The sequence below is a fragment of the Centroberyx affinis genome, unplaced genomic scaffold (genome assembly GCF_046629955.1).
Source record: "Centroberyx affinis isolate AG114_WGS23_722 - 3 ecotype Tasmania unplaced genomic scaffold, CSIRO-AGI_Caff_v1 ptg002319l_1, whole genome shotgun sequence".
In the NCBI taxonomy this organism is placed as follows: Eukaryota; Metazoa; Chordata; class Actinopteri; order Beryciformes; family Berycidae; genus Centroberyx; species Centroberyx affinis.
Window position 1 is genome coordinate 230,228 of NW_027280588.1, and position 21,620 is coordinate 251,847.

The window sequence follows — 21,620 nt, forward strand, 5'->3', positions numbered from 1 at the left end:
GCTGCTAGGGTGTCAAATGTAGCACCCTTTGAGGTGTTAACGGTGTTTGTGTCTGATATACACGATTAGGAATTCCAGGGTCTGAGAGGGGAACACAAGTGGATCTCGCTCCAAGCCTGCGTAAACTGCGTTTGATAGCATGATACACAAGGCAGGAACGCACTTTGTATGGAGTGAGATCACTGTAATTGTTTGCACTGCCAATTAACAATCAAACTGAAAACACCGTTAATGCTAACCAGGCACCCACCACCGTGCCAGGAAAACAAAGTGCACATATGAGATGTATGTTCTCGTACATTTCTGAACCATTGGCTTTCTATACATAACTAAGGCTATACAACCCAGCTCATAACCCTAAGCTCACTACAATGAGATGCAGACCAGTTGGCAAGTGGCAACCTGCCTCATACTCCCATCTCTCCTCTCTCCCTCTGGAAGAGCCAGAGCTTCAGGGGAATTTGTAAACCCTTAAAATGTCCTAACATTTACCTGCATGTCATTCACTAACCACAAGAATAATAAGATCTGATTCAGCAGAGGAAGGTACTAGGTGAGCCGTTTACAAAGTTGATATTAACATTAACTTTGAGTATGTTGCTGATAGTAATCGATCTCAAGAGGTAAATGCGACCATCATTAGGGGCAGGTGCATTTAGTGTCAAGTGGTCAAGACTCGCCAAGACTGAAATTTGACAGCGATCCTCGCAACAGCCAGTGAGAGGTTAGCTCAAGGGGGAAGAAAAATTAACCATAAGAGAAGTCACTTAGGCTAACAACAGCAACTTCCACTCATGTAAACAGTTGACACCAATAGAGATTCCTAGTATAGATATAGTCAGATATTTTAGATCCAAAAATGTAACCACAGCCTCATCAGAGAAATAATGAACAGGAAGTCTATCCCTGCTGTTATTTATAAGTTGGCTCCTACATTTGAGGGTATAAAATGGCAACGTGGCTGAATTAATCCACATAATGCAATTATAGAGTGAAATGACTCTCATACTAAATTCTTCTCCAGTCTTATCCTTGTAATAATGTCACAAAATAAATTTGTAATGCATATGTAGACTGTAGCTTCTGTACCATGGAGCAAGAACACCTTTTTTTTTTTTTACATTTTTATTCATTTCATTTACAGTGAACTGTTCTGAATGAATGACAACATTGGGCCACAGTTTGCAGAACAGAACAGGTACTTCAAATAATTTATAGATCAGCAATATAAAAACCTTAGTAGAAAATGGGAAATGGCGCTTAAATTCAATAAAAATTACTAGTTATAAACAAACACTGAACAGAGACAATAGACATGCTGCCATCTTGGACCTTGGACCCCAACCCTAACCGTGTGATCCCTCGTATTCATATGTGTGACGCCCCACCATTGCTCCATCGCCTAGTGTGCACGCCTTTCTGACGGCACGGCAAGGATTTACTCAGGACCAATCGTTTAGTCTGATCTGCCCCCATCTGGCAATATTTGAACAGTGTTGTAGTCCGACTTATGCTTTACAGTAAGCAAGAATCACCAGCGTCTTACATCTGGGCTCATAGGTGAACAAAGAGTTACTTGGCAGGACGGTCGGTGACGTCACACTTTCCCAACACTGGAAAAAAACTAACAGACTAAACCAGCTAAGCAAGAACAGTGATCATCTCCAAGGCAACCAGCCTAGAGGAAGTGTGATTAGCAGAACTAGAGACGGTCGGAGTGAGCATCATTTTGTCCAGACGAGGGAGGCGAGAGCTGAGAAAATTAACAGCTCCAGAGTAAAAAAAAACAAAAAAAAAAAAACACCCACACCAACAGCAAGGGTCTAAACTCACAGCAGTCAAATACCTAACATGTCCATAACTACACTACAGACATTTATATCCTTCGAGAGGAATGTCTGACGCCAAGCAAACGACTAGTTGCATAGCAACAAGTGAAGCTGTACAAAATAAGGGTGAATCACGCTGCGAGAGATACAAAGCACGACGCTGAAACGCACAAAAAAAAAAAAAAATTTGATGAAGATGAACAACAACATTCCCTCAAAGCAATAGAGGGCATTCTGTTCATTCACACAAGAGGCCTGCACACTTCCTTTCCTTGCAGCTCAACATGTGATTCACACGCACACCACTAAAGGGTCCTCCATGCATGCTGCCCAGCGCTCCTCGGAGCTCCATGGAAATTTCCACTTTTACAAGTCACTTCGCCTGTATGGTCTGGAGACAAACAGCTGAAGCAGTAGCAGCAGCAGTTCTGTCAAACCCGGAGCTTCTGCTTGTGATTTACAGCCTCTGAATGATGGGGGGGTACAGTACAGAACAATACAGTGCAGTACACCTCAGTCAGACCGGACACTTTAACTATAATATATGGGTCTCTCTGGCGCATGGCTAGAGGACTCTTGGTGACTGCAGAATTTAATAGGGTAATAGATGGTGAGGTGACTGTGTGCCCACACTGCAAACAACTGTAGCAACTAGTCAGCGCACGCCTGTTCATTCTGTATGAGAGCAGGGACACCCGAGACAAGTCCACAGACTTTCATCGGCTGCCCACGAGGAAAGGTTTGAGGCTGCTTAATTTTGGGGTAACATCAGCTGTCAGCAGCCAACTACTCCTGTAGCTTGCAGGCAAAAATAATATTTGCTTATAGACAACTGTATGGCAATAGGTTTGGTAGTAGAAACCGTTCTACTACCAAACCTATTGCCATACAGTTGTTACTAGCAGACATTTGGTTAAAGTTTTTATGTCAAACAGATATTCCTGTGATGGATGGCCACCTGTCCAGAGCGTCTCCCTGCCTTCTGCCCAGTGTATGCTGGGATAGGCTCCAGCCCCCCGCAGCCTTGAAAAGGATTAGGTGGAGAATAGGGATGGGAGGATATAAGATTTTATCTTTTATCGCGATAAAAACACTCAAGATAATTTTATCTTGGTGAATTTCCATTATCGGGATAATCGTGAATATCCTCACAGGAGCGTGAATATCCTCATGCCATGCTCATGCTGACATTTTTGCACTTCAATCTATCTTGAAAAGGACCAACGTCTCACTCTCTAGGCCACAAGGCTAGCAGTACTGTTTGATGACAGAAAAGTGCCACAGTGTTGTTCAGGTTTTTTTTTTTTTTTTTACTAAAACAGGTTCAAAGTAGTACAGTTTGACTCTATGCTACAATGCCAGTTGGACTTTATTTTATTTAAAGAACAGACTCACACAATGTTGGTATTTTTTTATTTATTTATCCTTTATTTATTCAGGGGGACCTTATAATTTATGATTACCTTATTTAAGATTGTTTGGGTTTTTTTGCATTCATTCTGCTGTCCTTGCGGTACCTCTGTCTGTGTGATCACAAGTTATTCATTTACTGTGCATTTACAACACATGACTAATTGAACCATGTGAATGCTTGGATATCAAGTTGATAGGTAGATTCTTTTTATTCATGGATTTTTTTCTCTCATTGTGATTACCTGCTGGGTGTTGGCGAGAGTCTGAATCTGTCCTTGTTTGTTTTTCACTAAAAAGGATGTTCACAAAAAAAAAAAAGATATGTGTCCTATGATGCAATAAAAATATTATGTATGGTAATGTGATTCCAGTATGTTTTAGTGCCATTTTAAGAGTTTTAAGCATATTTTGATGATTATGGGGATAATATTGTGAATCGCAATTATTTTGGCCAGGATAATCGTGACATGAAATTTTCATATCGTCCCATGCCTAATAGAGAAAATGAATGAATGGATATTTTTAGTGGGAAACTTGCTGGAACATGTCAAAGGCATGATGCCTCTTGTCAGCAGGCTGCGCTACTACAGTAGGTCAGAAGACCATCGAAGACTATCCTGTGGTGTCTGCATAAGTTCACATACATTAATGACTGAAACTTGTCTTGGGTAAAAAAAAAATGCATTGCCCACACACAAATTGTTAAGCAATCCAACAGTCATACTAAAAAAATAAAATCCAAAAAAGAAGAATCTAAATGTGACACTTCGAGACAGTGCGACACAGTAAGTGACTATGTGACACAGAGACAGCACTTGACTTCAGAACAGATTCTCTCATCCTGGCCGCTCTTCCTATCCCAGCCTATCCCAGAATTCACATGTGTACCGGCACAGCTAGCAGCAGCCAATGGCAGGGCAGGGAGGAAATGGTCTTGGAAGGCTGTCAGGCAGGGAGCAGTGAATGACCATATATGGTAAAATCTGCAGTCAGCAGGACTGAGCGGCAGCAGCGGCGAAGGCAGAGGCAACGAGGCAGTATAGAGGTCTTGGAACACAGATCGACTGGAGTATGGGGAAAGACCATTCATATTAAGCATGCCCAGTGTATTTTTGTGTGTGCAGAGAGGGAGCATGGCTTAGTTAGTATCCCACCAGGCGTATGTGAGAGAGGGAAATAGAAATAATGTGTGAGCGTGCACACACCCAGGGATTACTTACACCAGAGGTTGAGCAGTGGATGAATGGGGGATTGAGGGACTGAATCCAAATCAAACACACACTCCAATCTCATCGTCCTTTCTGTACAGAGGCGGTGTTTGAAGCACTAACGTGGAACATGCCTTTTCTATTAGGCAATACACTACTCGGTGTTATGGCTGTAGCTTAGTCCATTTCACACAGAAACGGACAAAAGAGGAAACCAGAGATGCTAACTGTGTCCTAAATATTTCACATAGTGACTAATACGGGGAGTCTGCATGGAAAATGAAGATGCTGAGGCTAGAGCAGGGCAGACACTAAGGAGAACTTAACAATGTCACGCTTGGCTGAATAAAATAAGGGATTTCTAGTCATTGGGATATAAATCATAACAACTGTAATGGTTTATTGAGACTTTTCTCCCCTCTCCTTCTCTGCTGGGTCAGATTGAGAGAGAGGAATTAACAGGAATGTCTCACTGCACACTTGCTAGCTGCTGCATTCACACTCCCACAACTTCCTTCATATGGAAATCAGGGAATAAATTAGTGGGCATCCAGCTAAGAGAAGTGAAAGGGGGAGATTGAAAGCATGAGGGAAGGGAATGACATGTGTTTAGCTGGACATCTGACACCCTCTCTACAAATCCCTATGTTCTGACAGGAGGAAGGAACAATACTCATGGCTATGCTGAGTCATGCTGGCCTGCCGCACTAACCTCACCCTACTCAGTCACACAAAGAGAAAGCCTGGCCCTGCCCAGCTCCATTGGTTTGGTCGAGCCTCAGACCTTGGGTCAGGTCACAGACCCATGACATCAACCTCTGCTCTCCCCAAGAGATGCTCTCCATTTCCAGCCAGATGAAACAACATGACAAATAGTGGATCTCAGGAAATGTAAGCAGACAAAGATCTTGGAGCTTGGATGAATTCAACTTAAAAATTATCCTACTCCCATCACATCACTAAAACAAAGACAGTGCACAGTTGCATATTTTCTGAGGCTTATTATTTGGGAAGGGGGAAGGAGCATCGCACCTCTGCCTCCCCCCAGCCGGAGTGTGGTAATGACAAAGGGCTGGGCTGGGAGTAAGCATGGGACAAAGGCCCTGAGCAGCTGGCTGCCCACACAGACTGGGAGCAGCGCAGCATGGGCAGATGGGCTAGCCGGCCAGATGCACCCTCACATTAGGGATGGGAAGGGGGGCTGGGGGATGTGCATCCTTGCAACAAAAATGAAACCATACCCAACTGATTCGAACCCAAAGTGCCCTTCAATAAGGCACAGAGTTTAAGGTGCAAAGCTGAGTCCAACAGAAACTAGCAAAGTAAAACAGCCACTTTCTCCAATCAGCATGCTGACCCATGGTATAGCATACTGATTAATTATATAAGTGCCTTACAAATCATTATTCAATTTCTAATTAAGAGGAAACTTCATAATCGTTTTTTTTATTAAATGCATTAAATGACTGCAGGTGCAAAGAGCAGCTCTGTAATACTGATCCACTGCAGTGCGGTCTAGTCTTACCGTTTGCAAGAACAGACTCGCCCCACTTTAGAGATCTGCACTGTCAGCTGAGGCTATATGGAGATTTCCAAATGAACCATCTTTTTTCTATGAGAGATTACACACCGGATTCATTTGAAGATACCATGGTGATAAAAGTCAAACATAAATTGTAAAACACACAAATGAATTACAAAAGGGAATACCAGTGAATCTAAGCTCTCAAGTTTGTTATCCTTATGACCTACACAGTTGAGTTTGTATAAGTGAACATTCACATCCAGAAACAACAGGCTATGTCCCCACCCCTTAATCTACGATGTAATGCAGATGTGTAGCTCCACAAAGAATGAATTGGATAAAGTGGGAATGTGACTATAAAAAACTGATAGCACAATTATAATATAAATGTTATATGGATCTCAAAATTCAGACAAACTTTATATGACTTCACAAAATCAGTTTTCCATTCATTGTCAATAGAGAAACTGTATGTTATACCACAATATGATATCAGACATGGGCTCTTGGTTCTGTGGTAATAAATACTGAGAGGACTGCACTAAGCCATAAGAATAACATACTTGAATTCTTAAATAAAATGGTATTCCCCTTCTACTCTTAGTTTTTCAATGCGTGGACTGTTGAGATGGAGAAAACACTATTGCTGAGAGATTAGTCCATGTCATGACCGCCAGCTTGTATGTGGGCAGATCTAAAAATCAAGAGGGCTTTTCTAATCTCTCACTTGAGGAAATTGCCCAGGCTTTGCTCTGCACATAAAGACCTCAGTCTCCCACCACTTTTAATTCGGCGGTGAAAGCAGACTTTGTTCAGTGAACACACCATTACTGTACTGTGACATGCCAGGCAGAGGGCAGCTCATTCAAGACACAGACACAGAGAGGAGGACAGAAGGAGTGTGAAGCTAATCTAGCTCCCAGCCCAACTCCAGTACAAGCTCTGCATTGAATGAGGTGCGGAGAGGCGTAAGCTGTGTGATGACAGGCCTAAGGATCCGGTCCCCTGTGCCAGAGCCTTCTCAGATGACATGGCAGTGTACTGGCGTGCTCTAATTACAGGCCCAGGTTGGATCTGTCAACGGCACAGCAGCACTTATGTCACTCAGAGTGTCAGGACCTGTCACTAGGCCACGGTGGGTGCAGCCGAAGAGGAACCCCAGCAGAACGGCATCTGCTCCAGCCAGCCACCAATTCACTACTGGCCACCATTAATGTCACCCAAGGACCTTCTGGGGAACATACCAGACCCACTTGGTGGTTTCAATTAGAGTCTGACCTCTACTACACCTTAATTAGCCCAATTATGACAGCAGGGTTAGAAGAAGAGGGAGGAGAGAAGTATTCATCTAATTTGTTGACAGCCACTCTTGAAACGCCGTCTCGCCCCCAACCTGAGGGCAATTACAGTTACAGTGCAGCAATTCAAGGCCCTTATATGGAGGTGAGGAGCAGGGAGACTGTTCCCTCCAGGGCTTTGGTGTGGTTTTCTGTTGTATACATGCTGGCTGTGTGAAACAGCCCTCTGGTAAACGTTAATCCCATGGTACATTGACCTGAAGAGTCAGCAGTCGTGTTTGTAGCAGGCAAAGTCTGCAATGCAAATGTTTATTTACTGTACACAAAGCAAGGGCAATAGACTGTCACTGACAAAAACAAAAGCCAGAAAAAAAAGTTGAAGCCTATATGGCCTGCTAAGGAAGAAAATTTCATGTCAACCTCAGATGTTTGCATTCATCTCAGTCCAAAACATTATCCCTCAGATATCACAGCTTTATCATTCTCTTCATCTCATTACTGACGTGAAGACGATATCAAGCTTTTTTCCCCCTCTAAAAATACCCCTAGGTAATATGATCCTCTTACATCATCTGTAACTACATCATCACATGCATATCCACACTCAGGAGAGAGACAATGCCTTTAAAAGGCCGGCGTTACACCATTCCAATGCACCAATTCTCGCTGAGTGGAAAACATATACATGATCCTTAAACCGATTTCCCATTAAATTAGTACACAGACTTTTTGGGAGATTAACCCACTCATTAATTTTCCCGGTAAGTGACCCGTTAAATGAGACTATGGACACCAAAATCATCCATCTGTACCAGGTAGATTGTTCGCTCCGGTGCTCCATGCTAACACATTAGCACTATGCTGAGTGGTCATAGGCGACTAGCATTATCTCAAAAGTGAGTAAATGAGAACTTGCAGTTCTATTTAGCAGTTCTAAAGGTAATGGTAAGTAATTTTAAATGATGTGGCCAGGTCTGTCAGTTTTATAAAAAGGTCAAAACTGTGCAAAATATGATACACAAATGACACCGTTTTGAACTACCAGGGATAGCTTTCTCTGTCAAAATGGCTCACTTCCCACAAGAATCGGCATGTGACTTGTTGGTTTTCCATAGGAAGTCAGCATGTAGGGCAATGGCAGACTGTGTACAGCTAAAAATCACTGCACATCAGATGAATATGTGGTTGCTAACCTGAAACGGTTCCAAAAATGTATGTGGCTACGTCAGCTATATTGAGTTGATGATATTTCATTTTTAAAATGAAATACAGGCCACATAATAAAAAACACTAAACTTTTTAAAACATTAGTCTTCTTCTGGATGGTGCTAGTTGCCTACAATCAACCAGGGACACATAATTTTGATGTTCTCATCACAAAATGGGTAAGTTGACCAACAGGCCAATCTCCCAAAAGCAGTGCTTTCCATTAAACTTCAACTTGAACCTAACAGGACCTAACTAGAACTAGAAGAAGAGCTTGAATAGACTGAAGACTTGCAACTCCATCCCAGCATAGACAGTTGGTGCTGCTGACATCTGGGCTAGTTTGCATGTCTCCACAGACTACTGGTGAATGTTGCACTGCTGAGAAAATCAATCTGTCACAACCCATCTCTGTCTCACCCACTCAAACAGGCCACTATAGGCTACAGTCACACATAGAAATCCCCCTCTGCTAAACCACAACTTTAAGAATGGCTTTGTAATGTATGGACTGAGAATATACTCTTTGTGAATGAACAAACAAGATAAGAAACCTATACTTTCAAATCCAGTAGTGGGTTGGTAATTGTTATCTTACAGCATGTGGCCAGTGTGTGATTTCCCTGAACTGAGCTCTGAGTCATGCGGCAAACTTTACTTTGTGTAACGTGTGTCTGAATATTGTATATTCTAGACTAGTGGTGGGACTGGGTGTCACGTCATGCAGTCATACTGCTGGATACTGCCAAAGCTGCCAAACAAACCAGCCGATTTCACCTGAGAAGGAGAAATAAAAACTAAAACACTGATTAACAAGTGCACTAGTGTTTTTTAGGTGCTCATATGATTGGAGTGGCATAGAGCAACAGTAAATATATGGTGGCCAATACCATCTAGCGTCTCATTAGTGCTAATCCTATGCCAGGTCTCATCAGAATGTCAACCAGATGATCAGATACAAATTTAGGGTAATACTGAAAAGATGTGTAGCGTGAGGTGATCAAGTCCCAAGTTCAAGTCCCAGTGTGCAAGTCAGAGTCAAGTCGCGAGTCATCAATATTAAAAGTTTGAGTCAAGTCACGAGTCATCAATATTCAGGTCACAAGTCTTGGGACTTGACTGGGACTTGAGTACTACAACACTGTCCTATGCGTACATCCTCACAGCACTGATGATCACACAAAGCGTAGCTCTTCCTGAGATGCTCTGTCCCGAGTACTTAATAAATCTGCTGTGCTAATCCATCAGTCACTATATCAAACTCCTTAAACTTACCTTGTGAAGAGGAAGAACCAGGAAAGCTCCACCTCCACTGGCCTCAATAATTATGGCAACAAATTTGGGGTTGACTGCACAGAAGGCGCTGTCCCATGTGACCCTCGACACCCGGATATCATCGTAGCATTGGTCATTCTTCGCCGCCTGACCAAAGACATGACGGAATTTGCTCTGCCGTACAACTCGTCTGGACATATCTGCGCAAAGAGGAGAGGAAGATTTAACATCGTGTTATTTGACAAATGAAGCTCGTCAAGGATCGTTCAGGCTTTTACATCTATGAATAGTTTTAAAACCACAAACATTGACAAGATAATAGGTATTGAGGTGTATTTGCAATATGAACAACTAACACACATGCAGACTTCTTGAGCCACTCTATAACTTGCAACTCAAGACATGAGCGCACAGCACATCCCATCCACATATTGCAGCAAAGCTGGTAGAACATATTGAGAGCATCTGTGAGCTTTTTCACATAACACATTCCCTTTCCAGATGTGTATGGTTCTCTGACTCCAAGGTTGTGTTGTAACAGACCATTCCTACTCTCCTCTCGACACATCACTGACTGTTAGCAGACATAAGCTAATGTGGCTACCAATTAGCACAGGGTTGATCGACAAACATTGAATGCATCGCTTTTGCCAAAGTTGCAGAAAGTTCAGGAACTTTGTAGAATAATTTGAATCTTAAAAAATAAAACTATATCCCAATCAGATATGTTTAAATTTTTTTTGTACACAAAAATTTGATACCTGTATCTATGTGGTTCATTCATTACAAGAACTATACAACTATAGAGACTACACAATTAGGGAAAATATGAAATGATGTATCACTGCTTTTCCTTTCATACAATGACTCCTTAAAAGTTAAAATGTCTCTCTGGAATTTGAGTGCCCAACTAACCCCATTCAAAATTAAGGGCATTGGAAACTTCAATACAGTTTGCGCTTTAGGAGTTTACAAAATGTTAGAATCTTCTGTGCCAACTTTCGCTAATTTTAGTTTCATTTAAATAAATACAGCATCAGAGAAGCCATGTTTGTTGTCGTTCCTCTCACAGCCAGTCACTATCAGTTACTATGTTAACATGCATGGAGTAATCTGGTGATTAGCCATACTCCAGTTAAGGTCTCATTTGGGTTAATACCATTTAATATCGTAGTAAGCCATGCATCTTAACCAGGTTTCTAATAATCTGAGTTATGAGTTTACCTGGGTTATTCTGAGTTATGACGCTTACATGTCCACCCAAAACCAGCTTACTTTAGAAAACCGGGTCAAAAACAGAATTCTCTGTGCTTTAAGCGTAGCCAGGGTTGTTGCATTCAGTTATATTTGTGACTGGCAGAGCATCAACATGCTGTACATTAACCTGCATGGCTATTGGCTACATGCCAGACACACAACCCACTCCCACCAATACATAACAATCTCCGCTTCAGTGCGCATTTCGACTTGGAAAGACATTTCTACAATGCGAGAAGATAAGCAAATGAGATTCTATTTTACAACAACATACAAATGCAATGTAACGTGATAAGTCCAATACAAACATAGTCATTGATGGCCAGAAGCACTGTCGCTTCAAAAAAAATTGTATAATACTCAAATGGAAATGAGAATATTTTCTCCAGATCCTGCACCAGTACACCATGTGAATATGGCAACACACGAGCATGTTCCAACATGACATTTCCAATGAGACTCACCACTTCTTCACAGCCGATTTGTTTCTTTTCATCTTCTGTTGTGCCAAATATTAAACATCTGAAATACTACAAACACCCTTTTATCTGTGACTTAGGCTACTTAGAAAGAGCCACTTCTAAAAGGAAAATATGACATATCCAATCCTAACAAAAACAGACTTTGTAGCTGGTTCAGCTAAAATTCTCACCCAGACAAAAATCTGCTGGCAGACAAGAGAGCTTTGGAAAACAAGCCTATACAAAAGCTACAAGTCCTGCTGCTCAGCCTACAATAACAGACCACTTCCAAAGACAATGGAAAGCTGGCCAGTTTCAGATCAATGAACAAAACCAAGCTCCAATCTAACCTACAAACCTAAGCTAATACAAAAGCCCTTAACTGGGCTTGGTATTTCACAGAAAAAAGGAGTTTTGTGAAGCTCATCAAATCCTTGTTGAACCTCTTTGATACTCTACTCCACTACACTTCCCCAGGCTGAGCCTGACTCACCAACATGACCAAAGCACAGCAGAGGATGTTGGACATATGTTAATGGTGGTTCTCATGGTGTGTGTGTGTGTGTGTGTGTGTGTGTGTGTGTGTGTGTGTGTGTGTGTGTGTGTGTGTGTGTGTGTGTGTGTGTGTGTGTGTGTGAGAAAATGAGGGAGAAATACATGAATCCTACAGAAGGAGCAGAACACAGGCAGGAAGTTCTTCCTGTACGGATGTGGGAGTCTCCTAATAGACCAACTCTTTTGTAAAACACGTCAAGTCATTGAATGAATCATTAGAACATTTTATTTTGAAATCTCTGAACACAGATGTAGGGCTAACAAGACCCAACTTTGTTCTATGGAATAAAACTGATGATGACTCTGAGATGTCACCTCAACTTTTATTCAATCTTACCGTTTGCAATTTCCCTGAAGTTTCACGAGTTTCCCAAATCCTCCCTTAAATTAATCTGGATCAGAAGCAGCATTTGTCTAGTAAATAAAATTTGATTACTCCGGCAAAAGGCCAAAGAACCGATTTCCCATCTTAGACAATCTTGAGAAATCTTGGTAGATGTGCTTTCAGTTTAAAAGACCCAGAATTCACTTTGATGCCAGGGAATGGAGAATTTGGCTAACAAGTTCAAAGATCATTTATTCACTATTTTTACAGCATGTCATTGGCCGGCCTGAATCAGCATTTGGCGACTGCTGGGAAAGCCTCATCTCAACTTGAACTCCTGACGTTCACGCTCAGTTATGTTTGGTTTTCAACTATGTCAGAAATGGAAAAAGGAAAGTTGCTCTTCTTTACAGTAATCTAAGGGCAGTCTAGGGAAAACATTCAACAAGGACAACTTTGTTTTAAGGGGTGAAGAGCCATGAGGCCTGTTTGCCTACCTTCCTATACAGATCTGCCACATAGCACGGTTGCACTGGAAGCTGTATGTGAACAGACACCTAAATCAACCACCTGTCCAGGGGGAGGCTTAATAACGTAGTCAAAAAACTCCAACATTTTTTCATTTGACCTTTGTAACCTCTCATTTCTCATGCTTCAGCCTAGTCCCATGTTGAAGCTGCTGTGATAATGAATAACAGAAAACACTGATAAAATAGCAGGAAATTATTTGTGATAGCAGAGTATCCTGTTCAACACTGCATGTGCTATAATTTGCAGTCTTTGGAGCATTTTTACCCTACCTTGTAATTTGTATTGAAAACTATAAAGACTACAGTGAATGGCAACCAGACCACCTAATACTGCAGATGTAGCCCATAGGCAAAGAATAACTCAAACGCTACACAGAGGGAATCTAACTGAGCAAGGACACCAGTTACAGTGAATATAGGGTTCAATACACTGTTTCAACATGTTTGTTCAGCATTTATGCAACTCTTGCCTGAATATTTGTGCAAGAAAAAAATAAAATAAAATGCCACGGCAGTTAGGCTGTGAGAAAGAAACAATTTGACCATAAATTCTTCAATAATTCAGTCTTCCCAGGATTTCTAACCCGTCTATATTTTTTCCCAAACACAATACGCTTGTGTGCCTGTGTATAAACTGATGCAGCGGAGAAAAGCCCTAGGTTATTTGAACAATCTACCGATTGTCCTGCCAAAACGCATGAACCCACTGCAGTGAGGGAGACAGAAAAGATTAGGACCTCAGCCAGCTTGGACCTGCCACATAGCCTTGTTAGACAGACACCCACAAGAATACAAATATGGCTTTTTGTGACTTCTGATGTGTTCAGCAACCAGGTTAATTGGCCCCTTTGGCGCACTGTGGTGATCTCAAAGAACAACCAATTTGTAATATTCTGGTATTAAGAAGGCACAACATAGGATCTGCCCAAGAAGCCCATGAACAACACTTAAAAGACTTCAAAAAACAATATAGCTTTGGTGAAGTTGCACTATAAAGACTTAGATAAAGATAATACATAGAACAACTTTTATCACAGAACTGGAAGAAACTTGAATTCATAGCATACATGGTAAATTGAGTGTTTGCAGGCACTCGAGTGTATGACAGGCTAATAGCTGGCCACTGCAAGTGTTCAATTAGGGCTAGCCCCCACTGGTTCTCTAATGGGACCATATGCTGTCTTGGCTAGAGTGAGTGCTCGCGCCTAAAAGGGAGGGAGTGAAATGATAATTGACTGGTGAAGCCACTGTGCATCACAGTTCACCAGTAATTTGGTGGGCAGAGCCAAGTAAGAATCAATTGTGATGAGTCTTCCTCTCCAGTGTGTTGTAGATCTGAAAACTTGCCTGACAAAGTCCCTCTATGATGATTTAGAACAACAGAGCACATGATGTGATAGGCCAATACAGGCCTTGAATGTGATGTCTGGAAAATCAGTGTCCTGGCCAACCCAGTGAACCCTGGGCATCCCTCTGGGGGATGAAACATCTTACAACTCCAGGTCCGTCTCCACGCCAGTCTGCATCACTGGAATGTCTAATGACCACTCTCTCTGGCAGGCCGCACTGCATGCTGGGGCATTCTGCTTAGTCTTACAGGTCTGCATAAAGAGGGTCAACGTGGAGTCACAACAGCAACACTCGGGTGACAGGTGAGGCTGAAGGAAAAAAATCTTCCTATTTCAACAGTGAGAGAGGAAGTGATATGCTGACAAAGTCTGAAAAAGTAAATTTTCTCCCTTCACTTCAAATTCACCTCATGTCGTGGTCAGACGCATGTGTGTTCAGTTGGCTGCAATCCGTCTCCAGGACATGTTTACTAACACAGAGATGCTGCTTAGCAACATCAGGGAAATACCAGCCCAGGAAAAGTAAAAAAGAAACATGATGTGTTATGAGCTAAGGCACGGTCATAAAAAAAACAAAAACAGCAACACAAATGCCTTGTAAGGTTATAACGTCAAAAAGGCAAGTAGCTGTTAAACTTTGAATAAATACTGCACATTGTACACTGATGGGAATGCCCAATTTCATGTCACGAATCATTGAAATCTCCAGGTTCTGTAACCAGACAAGAATAGACAATGGTAGCAGTTAGGAACAATTGCTATCTAATCAAGTCTGAAAACAGAATGGATTTCCAATATCAACCTTTTGCCATTAAGAATTAAACTCTGCAACTCATAATTATAGGGGTATACCAAGGACAAGATTTTGAGCAGTTACAAAGGGGAAAGGAAAGCAATACAGACAGTACTTTCATTTGGAAGACAAAACACTGTTGGGCAAAACAATTTTTTTTACATGATGGCCATGGGAGAATTCTTAATACTGAGCGAGCAGTGAAAACTGTCCTGATGCCTCAATGTCAGTGCTCTTGGCTCTGTTAATTTGCAATAGAAAAGTGCATTGTTTTTTGTAGGAGAACTTTATAAGATGTGCTGTTTTATCACCACAACAGTGTGACTAGCCTAGACTAAACAATCACTGCATTCTTGAGGTCAGCATGGGCCTGCACAAAGATCCCCAGTCACACCATCCTCAGCTCTACAAACAACAGGAAAGGTTCAATTAATATCATATGTTGCTATTATAGCCAGCTACTCTGAGGACAACAAATCAGGGCCGGCTCGGTCCCAGCCTGATATTGTACCCAGAGTTATATTAACCCTGCACCAACAAATAAGGTTTACTGGTTTGATGAGTGGGTGATAATATATTCTCAGCGATCAACCATCAATTAGGCCTCTGCATCTTCACTAGAGCTGACACTCCTTCCACAAAACTTCAGCTCAAACAAAATTATTCCAAAGAAAATTAATTATGAATTCAATACTCATAATTAAAAAATTAGGAATCAAGTCAAGTGTCTTCTGTTTGGCTCATTGTTAATTATATGCATGCAAATCAGTGCCTCACATCAAATTATGCAAATGCATCCTGCAAATCAACAAACTGGAAAAAAAAAAATATATATATATATATATTAAAACTGTGAGAAACAAACTGCTAGGGCTCCATTAGCCTAGCTAAAATGACCATCCCAATGATATTGCTAGATATGGTTATTAATCACAATTATTATCCCATTATTAATCACTAATTTTCTGCACTTTTGAATCAGTACCATGTTCAACCACAGTGGACATTCTAAGTGAAAAGAAAAGTTTCAATATTGCTTATTGTATAATAATTGTGGTAACTTAAATCAAAATACTTGATTATACACACGTAATTGTGCAGTCCTACAAACTGCCTCCTTGTTACAGTGTTATGATATTTTGATTATCATGTCAGAAATATTGTGCAGAAATAGACACACTGGTATTCATTGTACAAGTTGATCTGAGGCTGTGCTGATGATGGGAAAAGAGGAACTACAATATAAAAGTGATTTCCCATCACCAAACTGTCTGGAGATTTGAAACAATGTTATGGTAAACAGTGTAAGGTAACCATTTCATTTAAGCCTGTATGCTCTATAAGCACTAGTCATTTTATCTTGAGTTGATTTATTATGCAGTATTTAGTAAAGTAGATCAAAAGTATTCCATGAAACGTGACCTTGAATATTAGTAGCCTATATAAAAGGCATTACAAATAATGTGTTACCACACTTGATTTTATTTAGAAATCGATTTAATGGATTGAGGGAGATTATCTGTTACCTTGAGATACTTAGCTATAAAGTGTAAGAGCATTGCTTTTACTTTTATTAATGTATGTATTTATTTAGCTATCTAGATCTTTCACCTTTATTGTGCCGAGGGAAATTTGGTTTGCAGGCAGGGTGAATATATATATATATATAAAAATGTGTGAACAATAGTAAGGACCAATAGATAAAGCCACAGAGATCTAAGACAAGAAATAGAGCACATACCTACCATACTACAATGCTACAGTGCAAATAAGCAAATGCAAACAGGCAGAACATGTATGATAAAAACAGGCCGCCGGCCTGAAGGAGGAAGTTCAAATGCTCGTAGGTAGAGCAGTTCAGTCTGTAAGGTCTAATAGACCAATCACCTGATTTGTGCTTATGGAAAGATATTTTCTGACTACATTGCAATGATTATTTGTTGTAAAATGGGCTTAATCTGTGCTGACAGCACAATAAATAGGTGGGGCCCAGGCTTACTTCATATGCCAGCCACAGGCCATAGGATATGTTCAGACAAACTGACAGACAACGAAAGCCAAGAACAACGCAGACTGGAAGATTGGAAGGTTTTAACAATTTGTGAATTTTTGATTAATCAATCTGAAAACGGACCTACTGGAAACACACACAGGCTTACAGGCTGCACTGGGTAGCATATAAATGTCAAACATAACAATTTTATGACCATTTCACATGTTTATTTCACAGTAAAAATATAAAGTCAAATTAATGATTAGGGGAATCATGCATGTTAGATAATCCTGACATTCATTTGGTTAGTGAAATAATGCACTAAATGTATGCTTACCCAAGCCATTTTGGATAAACTAGGTTACAGGCATTGTATATGAAACCTTTATAGAGAGGGTTGGGCTATTACAACTGTTTTAGTGTACACAAGTGATAGTAGATTGGGTGGGGCTGCTGCTGGTTGTGCAACATTGGGACTTGGAGAGTGAGTCTTGTTACTTGGTGTAGCCTGACAATCCTTTTTAGGAAGATATCACACCATTTCCTGTTCACTGCTACACAGTCAACAGCCATTCCCATAGATACACATGGCAAGGGGAGCCAAGCAGGCCGACTCTTGAGGCTGTAATGCAGTAGCAGTACATTTCCGTAAGCCACTCAACAGCCACCAATGTGACATCAATATAGGGTGTAGGCTATTTAAACTTTTACATTGCAGCTGCCAGCCACATAGTCGATTGCTGTTTCCTTTCGAGCTGGCTACATTTTTAATGTTAATATGGGCAATTCCCCATAATTTGATCACCATACTGATCTTAAGAGCCTTGTAGTTGCACCTCTGACCAGTGTTGTACTCAAGTGTTGTAGTACAGGAGTACTGGACTCAAGTCCGATCAGAGTCATGACTCAGACTTGAATATTAATGACTCATACTTGGACTTGCGCACTGAGGACTTGAACTGGAGACTCAATCACCTTAAACATCAGCTATGGCTATAGCATTGGCTAGTATGAAAACCTGCAGGGCTCTGGGTCCTAAGGACCAGAACTGAAGACCACAGCTCTAAACTGCTTGTATATTTGTAACTGTGTCTGTTATACAGCAACTTGACAATGTAGTTGTCAGAAATGTGTAAAATTACTCAACACCTGGATATAAGGTGAACATGTGCTTTGGCAGAATAAAACATTTTTCCAGTGGGAGGAAAATATCTGCAGTAGAGATTCTTTGATCTCAGTGAAGTGACGGGTGTGTTAAGCTAAGGTGTCAAGCTGTGGTGCAGCTCCATCAAGCCGGCCAAAGATAATTAATAATACCAGAAGTGAGGTGATTCTGCCTTCAAAATAAAAGTGTAAAGTCTGTCACTGTCACTGAGTTATGTAATGTTGGTCTATATGGTACCATGTGGTTCCACACTTTATATCTGTTCTGAAATCTACAATGCAATACAAATTGCCAAACATGTAGGCCTAACTGTATTTTTAATGATTTAATAAATAAATGTTTACATTACAGGCAGTTTAGCCAACGCTTGTATCCAGAATGACTTGCAATGAGCACAAGGCTGTGTACATACCGTACTTGGATTGGAAAAAAACTGTTCCAAACGCCTTCTTCCTAAGCTATGATTCTCCTACTCTCATACTCGGGGGCGGCGCTTCAGCCAAGGTGCCGTAACCATTCAAAATAGTGTTGGGGGAAACTGTTTTGGTGCTGGAATGTGTACATGACAGGCAAATGTTGTGAAAATAGACAAATCACCACTCAATATCGCAGAGGCAAGATTGAAGTGGAGACAACTGGTGTGTTGATTAAGTCCATGTCACTGGAGCATGCTGCTGTCAGAATTAAATGATATGCTAACGCAACCCTGAGTGGCTTTGGCTAGCTTGCTAAAGTGGCTAAGTTTTAGTTGTAACAACAGATGGGGATGAAAAGAGCAGCACATAGGAAGCGGAAGGAGAGGAGCATTCTGCCCAAAACTAGCGAAGGCCTCATCCCAGCGGCCAACTACAAAGTCAGACTACTGTAGTTGCCACAGAAACTGATGGTAAAGGCATTCATTCTGTAAAAGGGTAAAACATCTATAAACAATTACAGTGATTTACTTCCTTATCCAGTAGAACACAGTCCATTTAACAAAGTTAAACAAATACTGTTGACAACCAAAAAGCTTATTTAACAATCTGAAAACGGGAAAAAGACTTCCCAAAACAACACATTTGAACAGCTGCAACGGCCAAATTAGAAGTCAACGTTGATCCCCTTGAACAAATATTCAGTTTATATGACCCATCCCTAACATCAGCATCGTATTGACCATGGCTGACATTTGCATGTAACAAGGTCAGCAGTGGCTGTGTTGAGGCAGTAAAGCGCTGCCACCAGTCTGGCAGCCGCAGACATACGTCAGAGAGGCAGACACATCCTGCGGGAATGCTGTGGTGCCCACTGACACTCTCCTGGGTCATATGGCTCACTGATCCAGCCTTAATTCAAGCAAAAGGCCTCAAGGACCTGCGGGTCAAATCAGATGAAAGGAGCCAATAGAGGCGTCTGTACCTTACCAGCTCCTGAGCCAGCAAGTGGTGACCCTGATGTGGAGAGACAGAAAGGGGACCCCAGAGCCCGAGGAAATGACTAACAGGAAATGGGGCCAGTGTGACATGGGTTTTAGCATCCTTCTCCACATTCCACAGCTCCCTCCACACAGACATCTGACAGTTCTGTAGGGGAAATGTGGGTCTGATGGCATTCACTGCTATACTCGTCTCTTTCAATGATTAGTCTGACTGCACATTAACACTGCAAACCAAACTAACAGAGGTCATGTTGTGCTGCTCTGTCCCGATATCAGATATCCTTGTATCACACTTCTCTCTGAGGCAGCTAGATTATTGCAGCCCTGCCATGTGTCAGTGGAGCCATATATATTAGACAATCCTACACCGCAAAAGGTAAGGAACGGCACAAAATGTGAAGTGATATGGGAAGAATTCAGGCCATTCATTGTTGCCTTAGAGCTCACTGGGGGTCACGCCTTGCAGGGTTCAACTCTCAACTCTACCTCACCGTCAGAATAGTGCAAACTGCGGCCTTCCATTAAACCAACGGGAAATTGTTTTGCTCTGACATAAGACTGCAAAACATCTACGGAATAGAGAGGAAACAAGTTTAAAAAAAAAAAAAAAAACAGAGTGAAGGCTCATATTTGGCCAGTGTGCCAGAATGCCTTCTTTTATTCCATTGCAGCTGATATGCCGTCTCAACACCATGCACCAGTGATGAGTAACTGGGGCCTGCAGGCCAGATCAGTCACAGATACCATCTAAATGTGGCCCTCAAGAGTATTTCTAACCTCTGCAGTCATACTCACCCGTGCTTAAACTGACTTAACACATCCCACGGGCTGTACAAATACCCAATATGTACTGGGCATTTGTTATTACTGGAAGGAAAAACATATTTTCTCTCACTTGATCCAAGATACTTGCCTGGGTCCAGACCTTTGAATCCGCCCACTCCACCAGTTGACTGATTCTGGTCTGGCATCGTGACATGAAACAGCGGTTTCTCTGTTCAAAAATGATCGGTCCAATGAGCGCCGGGGGGGACTAACGATTAGCCAATCAGCACCACGGGCGGGACTAACACCGTTGTCAAGCTGTTGTCAAGCTGTGCTCCGGAACCAAGGAGGAGTAATAACAACAATGGTGACCGCTATAGACAAGATAGACGCTGCTATCGAGGCGGTTCTAAATAGATTAAAAGTACCAATTACTTTGAAATCCAAAATACTTTGTTTTTACTTCGCTCTGTGTTGTCAAAGATGCTCTATACTTTCTGAACCGTCTCTGGTGTTGTCATGGCTATGCATCAGTGTCGACTTAAAATGACGTTAGATTCAGGCGGATATGTTGGTCTCTAGTGATTGGTTAGGGAAAATCGAATCCCCCTCCCCCACGGAAATCAGTTAGAGTGGAGGCAATGTCAGACTGAAGATGGAAATGGAGTGTAACGAGTTGACAATTCTGTCTGATATCAGGCAACCAAGATACTTCTTAGTGACTGAACACTAAGGTCACAGGGGCACTTGGAGATGATCATCATCATCATCCAGTAAAATCTCCTTTTTTCTTCCTAAATAGTATTTCTTCTGGGCTTACAATGACATCTAAAATATCACAGACAAAACATTCCAACTATGGACTTTCCCTTCAAAGCAACTTATGATATTGATGTGTTTTGGGGTCTTGAAGCCTATAAAAGACTATTTAAAATAATTTGTTTCACTTTTAATATTAAGTAACTGAAAACTATGCAATTTTTTTTTAAAGGTCTTAAGGTACTTTCTTTAACCATTTTAAAGAATGGCACATCGTACACTGCCTATGTCGTACTGTCCGTACAGTAATAAATTGACAAGTCTAAAATGAGATTGCCACCATCTGAAAAAAATATGATCTCATCATATATGGGTTTTACAGCAGTGCATGTGCATAAAACATGTATGATTACGGCCCCTTCTTGGTGACAAGAGACATTTATGTTGCCTATCCCTGCCATGCACAGTTATGTTAACGCATTCCAATTAAAACTTGG

General features: G+C 41.4%; 1 protein-coding gene across 3 annotated transcripts in view; it reads right to left on the minus strand.

The window, feature by feature from the left end:
* LOC139655617 (coronin-1C-A) overlaps nt 1-21,620 on the minus strand; it is a 40,941-nt gene that overhangs the window by 13,492 nt on the left and 5,829 nt on the right. For all 3 annotated transcript variants that reach the window (XM_071533063.1, XM_071533064.1, XM_071533062.1), the window contains exon 2: nt 9,755-9,954. In XM_071533063.1, the coding sequence (XP_071389164.1) occupies nt 9,755-9,952 (198 nt within the window). In that variant the 5' untranslated portion in view covers nt 9,953-9,954. The remainder of the gene's footprint in view (nt 1-9,754; nt 9,955-21,620) is intronic.